The following is an 18,581-nucleotide window of genomic DNA, read 5'->3' as shown; positions in this document are numbered from 1 at the left end:
AGGTCAAAGACAGACAAATTCACGAGCCACTTGCAGGGCTCGGAGAGGCCCGGCGCCGTTCCGGAAGCGAAGCAGGGGCTGGAGCCGAAGCCTAGCCAAACAGAAAGCGCAGGGAAGGCGATGGGCGGAAGGCGCGCCTATCGAGAAGCTGGGCGCCGGAAAAGGACGGGCCTAAGATGGCGGCGCCCATGGGTGCCAGGAGGAGCCGCTCATGTCGGGGAACGGAGCGGTGTGGGGACGCGTGCGAGGCCGCCTCCGCGCCTTCCCCGAGCGCCTTGCGGCCTGTAGGGCCGAGGTGAGAAGGTGTCGGGCGGGGAGGGGGCGGGGGCGGAATCTGCCTTGGGTGACCGGCGGGGGGGGGGGGGGGCGCCCTCCGCGACCCTCGCCCGTCCCCGTCCGCCCCCAGGCCGCGGCTTATGGCAGGTGTGTGCAGGCGTCCACGGCCCCGGGCGGCCGCCTGACGAAGGACCTCTGTGTGCAGGAGTTCGAGGCCCTGCGGAGCTGCTTCGCCGCCGCGGTAGGTGGGCGCCGCCCCGGCCTCTTCCCTTGCCAACCCCAGCCCCGCCTTGGGGAGGGGCACCGGGCGGCGGGGACCCCTGCGTCCCAGCGGTGGACCGCTGGTCGGCCGCCCCCCCTCCCCGCCCCCGCACCGCCCCGCGTGTTCGGTGCCAGGCCGTACCTCCTGCCCGCCGGATCCCGCCGCCGCGGAGCTTGTGTGCCCTCGTCTGTCGAGCGAGGGGAACACCAGCCTCGTCGTGAAGATGCTGGTGGCGGTGGTGGCATGTATGCGAAAACTCTCTGTGACTGCTGCTGTCGCTGGAGCCTAATGCCCAAACGAACCGCAGCCCAGTAGTCCAATGGGCACCCGCTGTCTTAGCTTCCTTGGTGTATAGGACCGCGCGTGCAGTTATAACCATAGGGCCACCCAGCACACACTGAGAGGCACCCCCGACTTCCCCCAGACAGCAACCCCATTTTGCAGAGGGTGGAAGGAAATCTATAGGCCACTGTCCTGGGTTTGTCAGAACAGGCTTCCAGAGGCTGGTAAGTCCTTAGCCTAGCTGCACTGGCTGTTCTTCACTGGCTGGGAAGTGGGCCCTGCTGGGAACAGTTTGCGGGGTGTTTTTGGTTCTCGACTGTAACCACTCAACAGCGAGTCCCTTCTCTTTCTGAGGCATTTTTTTCTGTTCCCTGTTTGGTCAAGTGTTGAGGCAGCAAGAGTCTCGTGAATATCACCAGCGCTTTACAAAAATGAAAAACTAGTGTTGTATTTACACATTTTCGTAAAAAACATGGAATAAGTGGGGTTGGAGGACGTAGCCGTGCCCAGAGAACCTCCATGGGGAGTTCGACAGCATGAGGAGAGGGCTGTCTGCGATGAGGGTCCTGGGCTGGTGCCCAAGGCATCACCACCCAAGGTGCCTCCATTGGGTGGGGCTGGGTTGGGCCATGATGCCAGCCATCAGCTCTGTCCTCCGGAGCTGCTGGTGCAGTTGGGTGAGCTCGGCAGGATTCACGGGACCCAAGGCTGTTTCCTGATGTTCTGGGACCGTCTTGAGCAGAGTGGCTAGCTGTGGCTTAGCCGCTTCTCCAAGGAGAGAGTTCACGTATGTTCCCAGAGGGCTCAGGTCTCCTTGGACCTCTCTTTGCGATTATCTTGGCCGAGAGCCTTTGGCCTCATCCTGCCCTTGTCAGCAGCCTCAGATCTGATGTGGGCTGTTCATCCAAGGTTGCACCTGTTCCTTGGACTTGCTTCCTGCTTCTCAGCAGCTTCCTTGTTTGACAGGCCTCCCCAGGGGACAAGATGAAGCTTCGCTGTGTGATTACTGGTTGGAAGAATTTAAGTGCAAGATGAAGATCAAACGTGTTAGTTATGCACAGATTTTCTGTCCCGCCTTTTGTGGTTAGGAGTTGTCTGTTGCAGGCATCTGATCACCTGTGACTGTTTTTTTTTTTTTGCTTTTCTACCCTGGTCACTTGAGATGTCCCCACAGTGTGCGTGCTGCCCTCAGGAGCCCTCTGCTATTTTAATGTGCCATTCTTCACGGAAGGTGACTTACCTGCAGACCCTGGGCCCCAGGCACTTGGGAGTTTGGGACTAGGGTGCTCGAGTGTCTCTCACCATGAGGCAGCGGGCTGCTGAGTGCGTTTCCGCCCATCCTGCTCTCATCCCCGGCACTTGTGCGGGGCTGCAGGAGGCCAAAGGGGCGTTGGGCTCCAGACCAGCTTCGTCCCAGGGAGCCCTGTCCCTGGGCCAGTGTTTCAGCAGCTCTGCCTCAGCGTTTTCTGTAAGAAGTTCCCGCTGCCTTTCAAGGACCAAGTGGTGTGCTGGAGGGGGGGGAAGGTCTGCACAGCACCTGGTCCAGGGTGGGCTTGGCTTTGGGAGCACGCTGTCACCAGCAGATTGAGCCCCTTGGCCCGTGGCAGCTCCGAGCAGCTGGGCCCTCTGCCACGCATCCACAACCAGGCTCTCCCACAAAGTGTTCGCTAGGAGATGGCATTGGGGGTGGGGTGGGGGGATTCTGCCCTTTGCGGTCACATCTAACAAGCCCATTCAAACCAAATCTTTTCTCTTCCAGGCCAAGACGACCCCAAGGGGAGGCCTTTAGGATGGACAAGCCTGCACTACATTTGTGTTTGCTGCCCACAGCCTTGAGGGACAGACGCCTGAGACATCTAAAGCTTTTAGAACTAAAAGGACTGCACGCTCATCAGGGCAAGACGTGGGCAGATGGGGGATCTGGTTTTCTTGCCTCGTGTATGTAAGGTTTCTGGTTAGAGTAAGAAACGACAAAGCAACAATACAGACTGTGGCAGACCACGCCGGGTCTCTGTTCTTTTGTACCCAGAGTGTGCGTGGGCCCTGGGAGTACACTTGTCAAAGAATTTGCACCCCAAACACGTTATTGGAATCTAACAGAGCCCCCAAATGTAGTTACCGGTTTACAGGATGTACCAAAGGACATCAACGCCGTGAGGAAAAGATTCAGGCGTAGGGAAGGAAACTCAGGTGCTTTTTCTGGACTTAGAGGCAAAAAAGGAGGGGCTGCCCTTCTAGAGGCTGGGAGGGTGAGGCACCAGCCAGCCCAGAGAGGGTCTGGCCTAGGAACCCAGCAGCAGTGACAGCATGTGGGGCGTCTGCCCTTCTGCGGCCTCCTCTGGGGTCAGAGCCCAAGCCCTCTTGACCCCACCCTGCAGTGCTTACGTGCAGCACACACAGCCAGTAGGACCCCCAGTGCCTGTGGCTGAGGATCCCACGGGTCCTGAGTGCCACCTGCTGGACGCTTGGGGATTGTGCTCCAAGAGCCCCTCCCAGGGGTGTGGCGGCTGTGCTACCCCTGGGCTCCACCCAGCCCCTGGCCTCTCAAGAGTCCCCAGCATCCACATGCTGATGGGGTGGGGGGGAGGGGGAGAGGGGCAGGTGACTATGCTCTGCTGACCCCACACACACCCCAGGGGCCTGAGGGGGAAGGGGCGGGCCTGGGAGCCGAGTGATCCTTACCACAACCCCCACCACCATCACAATGCTCCTCATGGAGCCTTGAGGGTTGCTCTAGACCCTTGCACGCTGTCCCAGGTCCTGACAGCCTCTCGTGCGGAGTGTGTGGGTGGCCACTGGCCACTGGCTCAGGCCCTTCCAGAACCGTCCTGCCAGGTGCCCTCCTGCCCCCATGCCTCCCAATTCTGTCTCGTGCTTCCCATGTGTCCCTCCCCTTTGGGCCACACACCAAGATCCCTTCCAAGTTCCTTGGCCTTTGTGTTTGCTTTCTGGCTTCGCTAAATTCGCCCCATCTTTAAGACTGTGTTTATGGAAGGAAATTCAACGAAACTGGCATCTGGATACGGCTGTCATCACACCCAATTCCTCGTATGCCTCTGTACCGGTCACTGGTGGTAGCCCTCGGGTGGCCCTGCCCTCAGATGGGAACCTTGAAGGCAGGATCCTTCCCCACTCGCTCAGGGCAGCTACCCACGAGGAGGGGCGCCCGCGGACGGCTGTGCTTGCTGCTTCAGCCAGACTGCCCGTCGCACCTGCTTGGCACCAGCGATCAGTCCCCACCCCCCACCCCAGCTCTCTGCAGTTCTGGCAAGGCGGCCCCACCCAGAGGTCCCAGGTTCTTCCCCGAGGGCTGTGGACAGGGGAGGAGGTGGAGGTGAGAGCCAGGAGGCAGGGAGAGTGTGGGTGGGACCAGGACCAGAGTATCCAAGGGCAGCACGACCCTGCCCCTGCCCTGGAAGGAAGTTGCAGGATGGCAGGACCTCCAGGAAGACGCGAAACTCGGGTCTAGAACGTACCTGGGTGAATACGTTTGGAAATAAAATCCCACTCTAAAAACTTAACGGAGTTCGGATCCTAGGGAAACATCCAAAAGGTGTCTTCCCACTGAGCGTGGTTTGTTTGGAATTTTTACTTAAAAAAGGATAGGAAACACCCAAGACCCCTCCTCACCCAAGGCTCACCAGGGGCTTTCCTCTGAAGAAGCAGTGCTCCTCTTCCTCCCCTCCTTTTATTACTAATTTCTGGTCCTCAAGCCGTCCAAGGACAGAAAAAACTACACGATTTCGAAGGTGCGGGGGAGGACAGATGAAGCGACGGCTGGAGCTGCCTGGGCAGCTGTGGTCCTTCCACCGCCCAGGCACCCCTGGCCAGCTGTCAGGGAGCAGCTGCACCCAGGGCCCCTGCCCTTGGAAGGGGTGTGGGGCATACACGTGGAACGGAGCTGGCACAGGCCTGAGCTTGAAGGCGGGCAACCCACCGCACGTGCCAGTCACACCTGCCCCCCGACCAGCCTCCGAAAAGCCGGGGGCAGCCTTGGGCTTCTGTTCCCTGAAAGTCTCCCCCAGACACCACCCCGCCTGCTCACAGGGTCTTTCCGGGGCTGCGTGGGGTCCAGTTTCCGTGTCACCCGTGAGGTTTGGTCAACAGGGGTTCTCCGGCCGCCTGTTGCAGCTCTATGCTGGCCACAGGGGCTCCTCGACGCCAGCCCCGCTAACCAGACATCGCGCCGTTGGTTACGTTTAAAACCACTTTCTGGTTTGGGAAACGCAGGGACTGGAGCACGCAGAGCAGAGCTCGAAGGGGCAGGGGCGAGTGTGTGCCCGGGGAAGCCCTCTGACCCCGTGGGCAGCCCAGCCCCATGCCCAGTGCCCCACAGACACGAAGCAGCGTCCACTGAGCAGCCAGGTGGTGGCAGTGTGTATTAGGGTTTTCCACAACACTCAGAACATCGCGTGAGCAACGAACAGTTAGAGCAACTGGGAGTCGGGCAGACGGGGGGCTCTCGCTCTCCCCGAGCCCCTGTCGGGGCTGTGGTCCCCGGCCAGCCTCTCTCGAGGCCCCAACCGGACGCTGCATCGTCGGAGTCTTGGCGAGTGGCTGTTTCTCCTCGAGGCCGCAGCGAGCTCAGTCACTTGGACAAGAGGCGGGATAGCACAGGCACAAGCTGTCTGGAAACGAGGCCACAGGGAGAGGTCTTTCAGACTCCCACCCAGGGTGTGAACTCTGGAACTCCGCGCCCACGTGGTCCCGGTGTGGCTGGGTGACACCAGCCAGGAGGACGGTGGCCATCAGGGGTACTCAGGGATCCTCCAGGGCCTCAGCCAGCTGCTTAATCTGGCGACCATGGACCACCCGCAAAGCACCCCCTGCAGCCTGGCGGAGCTGGGTCTCTAGGGCACTCCGGAGATCGTTGACCTGCACATCCGGGAGAGGGTTGAAGCTGATGATGACCCTGTCCTTCGGGGCTGGGGCTCCCCCTGCCCCAGGAGCCACATCCCGCCGTCTCCTCCGAAGGTCAGAACCGGCCTGGACTTTCAGGTCTCGGTTGGGTTTGGCGTAGTCTGGCTTCTGGGCCCCGGGGATGGCTGGTTTGGGCCCAAGATCTGGGTCTGGCCTCTGCTCAGGTTCTTGGACGGCAGCGTCCTCCCCCTGAGCAGGCACACGGTCCCCGCCAGGGGCCTCCTTTCTGGCCTCCAGGTGACCGCCCTGCTGCCCAGCCTGACCCAGTGCGGAAACAGCCCGGTGCCCCAGCTGCCGGGTCTCGGCCTGGGCCCGGGGGGCCGCTCCTCCGGGCTTGCTGGCCAGGCCTGCAGGCCCCTGGTCTCGGATGACTGGCTGCGACTTCACACGCGGGTCCCTTATCTCCCTCGCCTCCAGCGCATCTGCCTCCTTCCGAACCCCGGCACCAGTGGCTGCCACCTCTTTTCTGGATTTCCTCCTTTCGCGGGAGCCTCCGCCAAAAACGTCCTGACCCTGCTCCGGGAACTCGCCGGCGACGAGCTTCTCTGGGGTCCTGGGTGCCTCAGCAGGGCCCGGCACGGGCACCCGCTCCCGCATGCCGGCGCCCGCTGCCTCAGGCACGACGCCCGGCCGGCCCTCCCTCGGCTCAGCCGGGGCAGCCCGGGGCTCCGCGTCGGCCGCGCCAGGAGGACCGGCCGGAGCTCTGCCCGCGGCCCCCACGGGCTCCTCCGCGGAGCGCTGGCCGTGCCCCTGGGGCGGAGCGGGGGGTCGCCCCGGAGCTCCGAGCGCGGCTTCCAAAGGCTGTTGGGGGGGGTGCTCCACGGTCTCCTCGCCGGGGGCCTCTAGCTCCTTCCCCCTGGGCGCGGCCACTCCAGGCTCGGGCAGCACTTCAGCTGCAAATGAAGGAGGCCACCGGTTTGGCTACAGAAGTGAGAAGCTGCTGACGAAGGGACTGGAAAGGAGAACTGGCCAGCGGAGCCGTGTTAAGAAACACAAGCGCCCAGGGGGACTCTAGGCCCTGGAGCCACGCACCCAGCCACACGGGGACACGGGGAGACGCTGCCGGCATCCTGCGTCCGGGGACCACCCCCTTCCCGACCCGGCCCCGACTTGCCCTCCTCGCCGTCCTGCCTCTGCTGGTGGATCTCCTTGTGCTGCTCCTCGATCACCGCCAGCAGCTTCTCCTGCTGGTCCAGCAGCCGCTTCTGCTGCACCTGCTGCTCCTTGATCACCTGCAGCAGGACGGCGTGGTCCAGCATCTCCGCCCGGCCAGCTTCTGTTGGGAGAACGCGCGGTGAGAGCCGGCCCCGCCGCACGGGGGCTGTGCCGGCCGGAGGGGAGTGCGAGATGTGCGGCCACACCACCGGGGCGCCTGCGGGGGGGGGGGGGGGGGGGGGCCCCCCCCCCCCCCCCCCCCCCGGCGCCGGCTCATGTGGGCCTGTGGTTTAGCCACGCCCGGCGGGGTCCCAGCTGCTTTGATTGTCACTTGCTGGGAATAAAGGCTGAGAAAAGCCCCAGAGAAGGTTCTGGGCCACGATGGCAGTGATGGTGGCCTTCTGGGCTGGGTGATTTAAACTGCAGACTGTTCTACGAAAACAATACCAATTCTCTAAGAAAGCGTCTGTCAAGTTGAGAACTTCAGAAACAAACAGAATTTGGGGCTCCTGGGGGCGCTCAGTTAAGTGTCCGACATCAGCTCCGGTCATGATCTCATGGTTTGTGGGTTCAAACCCTGCATCGGGCTCTGTGCTGACAGCTCAGAGCCTGGAGCCTGCGTCAGACTCTGTGTCTCCCTCTCTCCCTGCCCCTCCCCCGCTTGTGCGCTGTGTCTGTCTCTCAAAAATAAAGATTAAAAAAAAAAAAAAAAAAAAGGCAAACAATTGCCTTCCTTTCCAGCAGGGACCAGACCCGCGACCTGACGGACCAGAGGCCGGCTGCTGGCGCACAGGGTCCCGACGCTGCCCCTGCCTGCCGCTCGGGAGACGGGCTGCAGGCCGGCCCTAGAGGAGTGCCAGGCTGGAATGGGAGGAGGCCAGAGCAGCAGGTGCGTGTAAGAGGGCCCGCCGTGCTCTCTTTGTACCACCGACGCAGAACAAGGGCCCAGGAAGAGGCCTGGAGTCCGAACGCCCGGCAGCCACCGGCGGGCACACGGGAGCTCGTGTCCGCTACAGATGCTTTGGCGCTGGGTCAGCTTTTCGCAGCGAGCAGCCACAGCTTATGCAACTTCTACAACACGTGTGTCTCTACTGAGGAAGCCGTGGAAGATGATGTGAGCAGTTAGGGCCGGTCGGGGGGAAAGTTCGGAACGGAGAAAAACGTTCCGTGAGTGGTCACGCAAACATCCCGACCGGGCCCCACGGCCGGGCACGCGCAGAAGTGCTGGCCCGTCCTCCCCGATGGTGACCTGTGACGTGCTACAATAGCACGGGGTTGGCCTCCTCCCGGGGGCCGCGGTGGCCTTCCCCCAGAGGCCAATGAGGAGTATGCTGAGCCAGACCCTCAGGGAGGACAGGAGGACCAGGTGACACAGAAGGCAGGGCCAGGCAGAGGACAGGGCCCTTCAGCAGCCCCCGCTCCCCAGGCGCCCATCCGGACACCCTAAGGTCATGAAGACGCCTGCCCGAGCCACATTCCATAGACCGACGCGGGGCTCCACGCGCCCCATTTGCGTGAAGGAAGTACCCCGCGCCATCTCCACGGGGCTCTAGACCAGCCACCTAAGCCGTGGGCCTCGCTGTCGCCCTGGGTACCTGTGGCTCATGGCCACATCACGGTCAATGGTACAAGGACAGCCCCACGTGCTGCCCAAACCGCCCGTCCGCAGTGCTGGAGGAGGCAGGCCCCATCCTGCGCGGCCCCTTGGGGAACCGGACGGATGCTGGAAGAGGAGTGAGGTGACACCGTGTCACGTCCAGCCGGAAGCGACACACGGGGCAGATGTGAACCGGAGTGGTGGCGGGCCGTGCCCACAGGCAGAGCCCGGCCCCCGGGACCACGGGCACCGGCCTCGCGGACGCAATGCAACACACACGCAGATTCACGCGGGGCCACGCACGCGGCAGGAGTCGCACATGGGCCCCGTCCTCAGGGGACGCCGGAAGCCAATGGCACTTACAGACAGCACCCGCTGCCCTCCAGGGCCGGGCCGCTTGTGACAAGCCGTGAGTCGGGGCGCCAGGGGGACCCCAGCTACGGGGCTGGGGCCGAGCCCGGGGGACAGGCTACGTGTGTGGCCCCCGGGGTCTGGCTGTCACGGGCGGCCTGCCTGTGGCATCTCTGTCCCCTCCGCAAGCAGGCTTTCTATCAGGACGCGCTCCTCTGGATTCGTACCTGCTACTATCTTTTTGATTTCAGCTGTTCATCCCATTGAGAGGCGTACGGAAGAAAGGCAGAATAGGAAACTGTGAAAATTCTCTTTTCAGAAAGAAAAACAAATCAAAAGCATCAAACAGGTTTAGGCAATAGATTATAAGGACCGGAATCAACAAACACAGGGAGACTAAAACCAAAGACAAAGCAACACGTGTGAAATTCCTAAAGCACCCCCCGAACTCCAGGGCCTCTTGGTTCGGGCATCTGGCTGTTCAGAGGTTCAGCAGACGTTCCCAGGCTCAGCGCTTGGAGCTGGCTGACCCCACAAGACCCGCGGGGAAGCAGCGGGGGGTGGGGGGGGGGGGGGGGAGGCGAGGCATGCATGCGTACCAGGAGCTGCCCCCAGTGCTGCTCCAGCGAGATCCCCACGCAGACCCCGGGAGCACAGGGAGAAACGTCCTCGCAGGGCTCACGGGGGCCACGCCTCAGACAAAGTCGGTGAGGCCAGGGCTGGGTTCTCACCGGGCGAGCACATGCACAGAGGGTCCCCGGTCACCAGGAGATTACGAGCCGGGAAGGCTGCCCCCACCCACGCTACAGAGGCAGTGTCCAACGGGGAGGGGCCGCTAGGAGGGGGTCGCCCCCAAAGAGGCTCGAAGGTCGAAAGGGAGATGACCCGCTGGAGGAAAGCACGACAGACTCTTGTTTTGGGACAGGTGCCAGTCTTCACTGCAGGTGGCACAGATCTCCCCCCGAGCTAAGGGCAACAACAGCCCCCTGCCCAACTGGGTCATGGGGAAGACACATCCTGAAAATGAGCCGCGTCTGGGCGCTCAAACTCGCCTACGCCTGGCGGCGCTCATCGCTACACGCGCGTAGCTGCTTTCAAGGAGCTACAAATGGGAACGGAGAACCGTGTGACAGGGCGACAGATGTTCTCTTAAGGGGAGAAAGAGACGTAAAAACCGTGCCTAGGGAGGGGCCCGAGAGAAAGCTGCTGGTGGGAGGGGGTAGTTCGAGTCTCTCCTCAGGGGGACACCAGGAGGTACCGAGGTGGGGGATGGGCTGGGGACGCCTCGAAAGGACCCCCCAGGAGGACAGGCACCTGCGGCGGGGGCTCCTTCTCCGTCATCGCCGTGGGTCTGGCAGGGAGGGGCAGACGTCGCGGGGCCCCGGGGAGGATGCGGCAAGAAAGCGAAGGCCTTACCCTCCAGTTTGCTGCCGGCGTGGCCTCCGCCCTGGCCCTCCGCGTTCCTCTGTTCTCGCAGCTCTGCCTGCGGCCCAGGCTCGGGGGCCAGCTTCACCGGGAGGGGAACCTTCCCACCTGCACACACGAAGATTCTGGAGGTTTGCAAAGAGTTCAGAAGGAAGCGGCAGGCGGGTGGGGAGGGGGTGGGGGCAGAGGGCGGCAGAGGAGGGACAAGGAGGGGAGCTGCTTCCTAAAACCCCCCTCCACGTGGCCCCTCTGTCAGCAGGCTCATACCCAACCTGACGATTACCGGGGAAGTCATAAAAACATATTTAACAGGCTCACGGGCTCGTGGCAGGGAGCCAGCGTTAACCACCTTCACCAATTAACATGCGAGAACCGTCCCGGCCAGCACTCAGACGGCACTTAACAACGCGGTACCTGTCAAGCACTCCCCGCCCGTCCCCCGTGTGCGCCCACACACACAGGCACAGCGCGGCACCTGACATTTAGTGGTCCGGCAGACAACTGTGTGACAGATACCACGGTAGCTGTCAAGCCACCAGACTCCCAGGTTCCCCAACAGCTGCTGAAGGGGCCGCTACGCTCACTTACTGACATGCCGGTCTCGGGAGCCGAGCAAGAGAGTAGGGACTACGGTGACGACAATCAATCCCCACGGCCCCGCCCCAGCCCCCCTCCCCCCCAGCGGGGCCCACGGCACGGGAGCCTCTCGAGGGAGAGGAGTCTGCCGAGACAAGCCCACTGACACCCACCGGGCTGACTCTTCTCCGCCAGCTCGCCCGCCGCCCCTGCAGCCCGGCCTGGCAGCGGGATCCCGCCTGCTCGCTCCCCTGCGCCCGCCGCCGGGGCGTCCTGCCCCTCGGGGAGCTCGGCCTGGGGCCCCGGATGCAGACCCCTGTCTCCTGGCCCCCGGTCCTCCTTCACAGGCTCGACGGCTGGCTGGCCATTTTCTTCTGGAACCTTCTGGGGCTCTCTGGGGAGACCACCTGCTGCCTCCAAGCCCTGGTCCTGTCTGGGTCTCTCTCTTTCTGAATCTGGCAGAGGTGGTGCCATCTGAGCCTTGCCGCCCACAGCCTTTTCATCCAGGTGCTTGGACGGACGCTCCTTCTCCTCTGCTTCTTCTTGGTCCTCCCCCTCGTCCACCACCACCTTGTCATGAGGGACGGGGGGCTCGTGGCGGTGGGCCTCGCCCATCGGGAGCACAGCGCCTGGAAGGAAACGGGTGTGTCGAGGAGCAGGCGGGGGAGGGTGGTCTCCATCCTGGGGGTGGGGGTGGGGGTAGGGGTGGGGGTGGGGAGTGAGTTCTAGTGCCCGACGGTGGCACACGGGCTGGCAAGCGCCACCTTTTACGGATCGGACTTTTGTCCAAGCGCTGATACTCCTCCTGGAAAACTACAAAAGGGGCCCGGCTGCTGCGGCCGGGGGAGGAACAGCCACCTGGATCAAAGAAGGAAGGAGGCCGAAAGGACCAGAACGGAGGCAGGCCCCTCCCCCGCCCTGCCGGCGCGCACCCCACCTTGGCCGGGGCGGTCCAGCTGCACCTCCTCCTGTTTGTTCTTGGCATCTTCCCTCTGGGGCACGTTCACAGGGCCCTTAATCTGGGCCTGCTCCGTCTCCTCTTTGTTATTCGGCAGCTTCGGCTTGTCTCGGCCGTCCTCGGCCACGTCCACCATCGGGTTCTGGCCTGTAAGCACGCGCAGCTGATTGAGCAGGGTTTCCACATGGCCACACCGCCAATCGGCACGGGAACTGGGCGGTTTTCCCTAGATTGTAATCACATTTCCTGGCCGAATGGCAGAGCCTCGGCAGTTATCTTCCTCCTGCTCCACCGTTAGCAGCTAAGCACAGAAAGCCGTCATTTTTCACGTGTATTCATAACAAAAATAGGTCAAGATGCAACTTACACCTAACTGGGTACAGAAGAGCAACACTCTGCGTAACGCTGGCCGTCACCACCAGATGGCAGCACGAGCCCGCGCTTCACCGGCATCGGCCCAGGGTCCCCCTTTCTCCGGAACCACCACCCTGCCCTAACTCAAGCCCTTGCTGCAGGCCAGCACGGAAACGGGAGATGCTTAGGGAGGCCGATGTGCCATCTGTCAACGTCGTACTGCAGACGGTGAAAATTAGCGTCCAAGGAAGACGAGGGCAAGCAGCAGAGCCTGGGAAGAGGCACCCCGGCCCGGCCTGAGTGCCGCGGCCTGTCCCCACACAGCCGTCCTGAGCCACAGCTCACCTGCACAGCAACCATGGGGCCCACACACCGGGGCCAAAACGGAGCCTCTTAGGAAATGGTCTCCGCTGAAAACGTTAGGCAGATGTGGCAGAAACTAAACACCCTGGGAAAAGAAACTTCAAAAAACCCCAAAAAACCCGCCATGTCACCCTCTGCTCCCCAACTCGTCCTCTGCGGGCAGCAGTGCCGCTGGCCTGAGCAGGGTTGGGGGGAGGCGAGGCGGGGAGGCTGGGGTCACAGCAATCCTGTTCAGACGGGGCCCGGCCTCTCCCGAAGGAAATTACCCAGGCCGACCCAATGCGCCAGCCAGGGGAGGCACGCTCACACGACAACTTGGGATAGCGCCCTCACCGAACTGGGGCCCTGCCAGGTGGTGGGGGCGAGCCGGCAGGAAGCAGACTCCGAACTCTACAGTTTAACCAAGTGGCTGATAACAGTAAGCTTGTGAAGTCGCCTGGGCAGGTGAAAATGTTCTGGTCGCCGGCACACAATTAACCCCTTCCCGGGGCCCCATGCTCCAACAGGAACCGCCAATAAATCAAGGTGTCTGACCAGTGGATTACAGAGCTAAGAAAAAAGGCCAGGAGAGGAAGGAAAAACACGGGAAAGCAGAGAAAACCGCCGTGCTAGCACGGGACCGAGCGGCCTGTGCGTGATTCTGTCTCAGCAGGGAACGAGGTGAGTCCGCCATGAGAGCAGGGAGGGCCTGGCGTGGTCTGGGCCGAGGGGAGCCCTGTGTGGGCACCCCGCCCCCAGCTGCTGGCCTGACCCCCGGCATCACTGTCCACAGCAACAACCAGTCCTTCCTCACCTAGAACGGGGCTCTTCGTAGGGCACAGCTTGCCAGCCACACCTCCTGGCGCAGCAAACCAACCCTCGGAATCAGTGACTGAAAAGCAGCCCGTGCTCACCAGTCTGCTGGGGCCGCACACACAGGAAATGGCCCAGTGAGCAGAGAGGCACCTTGGCTTCTCCAGCGACCCCGTCACTCAGCCTCAGGGTTGTGGCCCCTGGTTACCAGCGACCACTGACGACCCAGGAAAATCCCGTGTCTGTACCTCATGCTGCCCGGGGCGGGGACGGGCTGGTTCTCAGGGGCCTTGTGCCACACTTAGAACTGCGCCGCCTGGTGGCAGGGACCCGCGCACCCTCCTGACTGTGCTGCGGGCTGGGAGCGCCCCAAGACGGGCCGACAGATGGTTACTCGTCAGACTTTCCTTTCCAGCGTCCAGCATAGGCATCGAGTCCGTGATTCTGGCTCAGTGAGCTGGACGCCAGGAGCTCCCGGAACTGTGCCCTGGGCTCTGTGTTTGGAATTGGGGACGCAGTCTGGGGGGGCACAGCCCCCAGAGCAGCCCTGCCCCCTGCCCCCAGGAAGTCTGCACTTGAGGACCAGGGACTGGGGGTGCCTCCTTGTTGGCTCTCCCCTCCAGAACCCCGTTCTGAGTTGGGGTACACGCTGCTGATCACCGGCATCACAGGCCTGTCTCCAGGCACTCAGTGGTCAGGATGGAAGGCAATCACCTCAGACCATCAAGCACCAAAGTAACGGGACCTTTCCAATCACGCCCGAGTCCACAGACACAGGGTCCCTGTCAACTGGAGGGGAACCCCGATTCAGGACACGCACAGGGCCCCAGGACCACGTCATAAAGCAAGAGCAGCTGCCTGACGGTGCTTGAGGAAGCCGGGCCCCGCTTTTAGGGAACTTTCTGGTGACCGGTTTCCAGCGCTCCTTGGAAACACCTGCCTGGACGTTGCTGTGAGCGGCTTAGCAAGCGCGTCTGTCTGAACCGCACTGTCCTGGACTTGACCGCGTCGCGATGACGGCCTTCTCCCGCCTTCCCAAGGGTGCAAGAAACACCATGGGCCCGGTTCTCCCGGGAGAGCAGCTGGAGGGGGGACTCCGAGGGCAGGTCCAGGTCGCTCAGGGCCGCACACCGGGGGCAGTGCCCTCCCTGCCCCACGGGTCCCCCCTGAACCCGGCACAGCGGGGCTGGCGGAGTTATCTCACTGCACACTGCCGTGTCCCGCCGCGGGCAGAAACCATGGGGGCAGCACAGCGGCCGGGACCCGGGAGAGCCGAGGTGGGGCCCCGCTGCCCCGGCTGAGAGAAGGCGGACGCGTGTGGAGCCACGTCCCCCTCACACGCACTGGCATCTGTCACAGAGTGCACGCGCTTTCGCGCCTGTGTGCAAGGGCGAGTCCTCGGGCGAGAGGGTGTGGGGCGAGGGGGCCCAGTGGCGAGCTGCCACTCGGGCCGGCGGTCACCCTCTGCCACCTGAGTCCACAGGCACGGCCACCGTGTGGCCCGCGCTCCGGCCCAACACCCGCAGGGCCCGTCCTGGCCCTTCTTGTTCCTCCCCCACAGAGCAGAAGCCAGCCGTGCCCCCGCAGGGCGCTGGCGGGGACAGTGTGGGCCATGGGGGCTCTGACACATGCACAGTGGGGATGCGGGGCGGGGAGGGAACGCTGGGAGGGGAAAGAGGAGAGGGGACGTGGCGCATTCAGAGGAGGGAGCCAAACAAGTTACAGAACCCGACCTGCCCAGCCAGACCCTCTAGGGTGCCATCAGATAGAGGAGATAAATGGCCTAATTAGCCTTTTTAACAGATAATTGCCTCACGGGAATCAGCAACCTCGTTCCTCCACACTCGCTGTTTGCCACACCTGCGCGTCCGGGGCTCTGCTCCCCAGGGGTGCCCGGCCATGGGTGCCGGTTACGTGCGTCCCCAGCAGGGCAGGACCGCCATCATCTGTCCCGGGGCCCGCCTGGGGCTCTAAGGAAAGCCGGCACCATTCTGGCCTCTCCAACATCACAGAGACCAATAAAACCCCACTCCGGCTGACGGGCAGAAGTCCGACAGGGCGTGCACATGGACGGGGCAGGCCCCGCGGTCCCAGCTCTGCTTCAACGAGGCAACCCATCAATTACGGGGGAGGCCGGGGCGAGAAAAACGGAGAACGCGCTAAAAACAAACGGCATGTGGTTCCAAGGGGGGCCATGTGTTTCGTTACAGCCTCGTGGAAGAAATGGAAACCAGATGTGCCCTCGGCGGGCTCCAGGTGAGCCAAGGGCCCACAGCCCGCCTCCATGACAGGACGCAGCTGCTGACACAGGCCGTGGACTACGGCGGCCACGGGGACAGGCAGCCGGGTGCTGACGGATGCTGGAAAACCCACAGCCGGCTGAGATGGGGACACCGGTGCCCGAGTCCAGTTCTGCCAGGATCATCCCCAAAGCACCCAAGATGCCTGGCGGTGAGAGACCTGGCGGGCCGTCACTTCCCTCTTCAAGTGGACTTTCTCCACCCAAACTGCCCAACCCGTGCGACTCGGGGCAGGATGCTCAGGCAGCTTCTGACCACCCTGATTTGTTTCTCTGGCAAACGCTGCCATTCTCAGGGTCCTCTCCGCAGGGATCCCAGAAGGGGGATCTTTCCGCCGGCCCTCGCCACCCCAAGAAGGCAGAAGAGAGCAGAGCCGGCTCCTCTGAGCCCCGGGACGGACTGTTCTCCCGTAGGGGAGTCTGTGGGCTGCACTGACGCAGCCAGGGGCTCTCGAGGCCAGAGACAGACACGGCAACACATCCAAGGGCCGTGTGCCTTCAACTGCTGGCAATTCTCTCACCAGCCCTTTGGGACCTTCTCTTTTATCAGTCACGGTAGGGGGGGAGACCGGGGCTCCCACCTAGGGCAGGCACTCCTTAGCTATCGGCGTCGACAGACACCTGAAACCCACGAGCAAACAGCCTCCCCTAGGGGGCCTCCTCCCGAGGGGTAAGCCTGGCAGGCAGCCTGGCGAATCTCAATCCAAGTGGGGGTCTCTTTGCAGGGGAGGGGAGTCAGACACGCACAGGCACACTGCTAGCGCGGATGCATACAACTGTCGCCAGAGCAGGAGCCCCCAGAGTGAACGCTACCACGGAAGCACAGCCCGCCGGTGCCCAAGCCTGACGCCGTGCAGGGCCACCGCTGGGGGTGAGGGCCCAGCACGGAGGAGGTCCTCCCCGCACGCCTCCCAGCTTTGCCCGGAAGGACCACAGGCTCAAAGAAACCTCTTCTCTTCCAACCGACTCCGGACACAATGGACCCCCTTCTGTACCCTGGCAAGTCACGCTCAGAAACCACCCTGCACCCCATGGGCACGGCCACAGGTGGGGTGACAGAGCCACAGCCCAGCGGGCCTTCCGAGGCCGGCCCGCAGATGTAGCAGGCCGCGTGGGTCATCACCCATCGACGTCGGGGAGGAGGCGGGGGTGCCGAGAGCAATGCGGAACATCAAACAAAGCCAAGGGCATTGCTGACTTTGCCCAGGCAAGACCTGGCTCGAACCCTACAAACTCACAACAGAGCAAGCAAATGTGGTAACACCCGCTCATCCGCTTACCTGTGGGCGCACCGAATGGTGGGCAAGGAGATCTCAACCCTGCTGTCTGCTGCCCACCATCTGCCATCTGTCCCCTGGCAAGCAGGTGGCCGTACCCTGCCCTGGAGGCCCCCTGCCCCACTTACCACCCCAACAGGACAGGGGCAGGTGAGACAACCTGGAAAGCGCCTTCTGCACACCACGACCCTGAGGTGATGCCGCCAGGGTGCCCCGAGGAGGCTGCGGGGCCGTGTGCGCCCCTGGGAGCCGCGCCCCTGGGAGCTGCATACCTGGGAGCCGGGCTGCCTCTGCCTTTATGATGCCCTCGGCCTCTTCCAGCCGGCCGGCCGGGGCTTCCTCGGCCAAGTCCACAGGGGCCTCCTCGCTCACGGACAGGGTAGTGTGTGTGCTGACCACCAGGATGCCCAGGCCAACCCAGAGCACCACCTGGACGAGACAAAGACCCAAGAGCAAAAGGGGTCAGGCAGTTCCTGCGGCCCTGTCCTGCGCAGGGGAGGAGGGGGCGAGTGGGCACAGCACACAGCAAGAGGGGCTGGGGAGCACAGGGCACACGGGCCATGGTCCCACCAGCCTGCCGGCCACTCACGCCGGCCGCTGGGAGACGGTGGTTCCTAACTGGTGAACGCGACCGAATCGTCAGCGAAACCGGCTTGAGCCATGTTGGCGGTGGGGGGAGGGCGGGCTGGGGGCCTCGTGAGGGCAGCTTGAGGGCGGCCTGCAGACAGCCGACCCCCAAGCCAGACCCGTGCACCTGTGGCTGCAGAGGTGAGGCCCCGTCACCGACTCGAAGGGGGCGCCAGCGCCTCCCACCCCTCACCCAACGACCTTGCAGAGCGCCCAGGCCCCTGAGGGCCTGGCTCTGCACAGCCCGGGTGCGATCGTCCGCCTCCAGCGTCACCCACTGAGCTGGACGAGCCCAGGGCCGCTGGCACAGACGGAGAGAAAGCCATGGAGGCGGCGGCTCCGCGACCTCTTCAGAGGAGGGTGCCATCGGGGCCGCCCAGGTTGCGGGGCTGGGGGCGCTGCTGGCGGGGGGGGGGGGGGGGGGGCCTCGTCCCCGACCCCGTCCCTCCCGTGAAGGAGCCGCGGCTCATCACAGACGCTGCCCTCAGTAATTCAGTACGACAAACCCCACATTCTATGAGGCCGTCTCCTCCTGCAGCTGTTTTCAGACGCGCACACGTCGGACCAACGCTGCGGTATTTGTGCCGCCACAGCAGTGGATGCTGCTATTTCTGCCCTGCCTGCGCCCGGCCCACCAGGCTCTCCCCGGGGAGCAGGAACTCTGGTCCTGCAGAGTCCGCGGGGGAGGAGCCCGCGGGGCGACCTGCCCCAGGAGCCAGGGAGAGCCTGCCACTCACCTGCACGCACTCTGAGCCAGGACTCAATACCTTTTTCTGAAGGGCACGTCCGTCGACTCTAAAATGTATCCGTTCAGAATAACCAGTGAGCCTTTCTGGGTCCGACACGGCTGGAGAAGGGGCGGTCCCAGAAGGAAAGGCCCCACTCACCAGGGTGGGCGAGAGCGACGGGAGAGCCTCCAGGACAGGTCCACCCCTGCCCCGCTGCTCCAAACACCCTGCTGGTTCGGCGCTCCCACAGGCCAAGTGCAGGCCATGCTTCCGAGGTCGGCTGTGGCTCGGGGGGGCCTTTGGATTCCCAGAGCCCCCCAGAAGCGACCCCCCACCCAC

General features: G+C 63.4%; 2 protein-coding genes across 7 annotated transcripts in view; one reads left to right on the top strand and one right to left on the bottom strand.

Annotated features, from left to right (window-relative positions):
• Positions 1-87: 87 nt before the first annotated feature.
• On the top strand, positions 88-2,841 carry NDUFAF8 (NADH:ubiquinone oxidoreductase complex assembly factor 8). 5 transcript variants are annotated; one of them, XR_007459034.1, is made up of 5 exons: positions 92-295; positions 407-517; positions 1,787-1,866; positions 1,995-2,051; positions 2,580-2,595. XR_007459034.1 is itself a non-coding variant. In XM_049635513.1 (4 exons), exons 1-4 carry the CDS (start codon positions 212-214, stop codon positions 2,607-2,609), a joined length of 255 nt encoding a protein of 84 aa, XP_049491470.1. In that variant the 5' UTR covers positions 88-211; the 3' UTR covers positions 2,610-2,841. The 5 variants fall into 5 exon arrangements, 4 of the variants coding, with proteins under 4 accessions (XP_049491470.1, XP_049491467.1, XP_049491469.1 ...); XM_049635513.1 differs by lacking the exon at positions 1,787-1,866 and having other exon boundaries at positions 88-295; positions 434-517; positions 2,580-2,841; XM_049635510.1 differs by lacking the exon at positions 1,787-1,866 and having other exon boundaries at positions 97-295; positions 2,580-2,840.
• A 1,535-nt stretch (positions 2,842-4,376) lies between these two features.
• SLC38A10 (solute carrier family 38 member 10) overlaps positions 4,377-18,581 on the bottom strand; it is a 46,381-nt gene continuing 32,176 nt past the window's right edge. Inside the window, exons 11-17 of one of the 2 annotated variants that reach the window (XM_049635515.1) lie at positions 17,160-17,316; positions 11,782-11,949; positions 11,018-11,473; positions 10,260-10,376; positions 9,071-9,094; positions 6,855-7,016; positions 4,377-6,633 (exon numbers count right to left, since the gene is read on the bottom strand). In XM_049635515.1, the coding sequence (XP_049491472.1) occupies positions 5,579-6,633; positions 6,855-7,016; positions 9,071-9,094; positions 10,260-10,376; positions 11,018-11,473; positions 11,782-11,949; positions 17,160-17,316 (2,139 nt within the window). In that variant the 3' untranslated portion in view covers positions 4,377-5,578. Of the gene's footprint in view, positions 6,634-6,839; positions 7,017-9,070; positions 9,095-10,259; positions 10,377-11,017; positions 11,474-11,781; positions 11,950-17,159; positions 17,317-18,581 lie in introns of both variants that reach the window. The other variant, XM_049635516.1, reaches the window with a different exon arrangement.

The sequence above is a fragment of the Panthera uncia genome, chromosome E1 (genome assembly GCF_023721935.1).
Source record: "Panthera uncia isolate 11264 chromosome E1, Puncia_PCG_1.0, whole genome shotgun sequence".
In the NCBI taxonomy this organism is placed as follows: Eukaryota; Metazoa; Chordata; class Mammalia; order Carnivora; family Felidae; genus Panthera; species Panthera uncia.
This window is presented reverse-complemented; position numbering and strand designations above follow the sequence as displayed.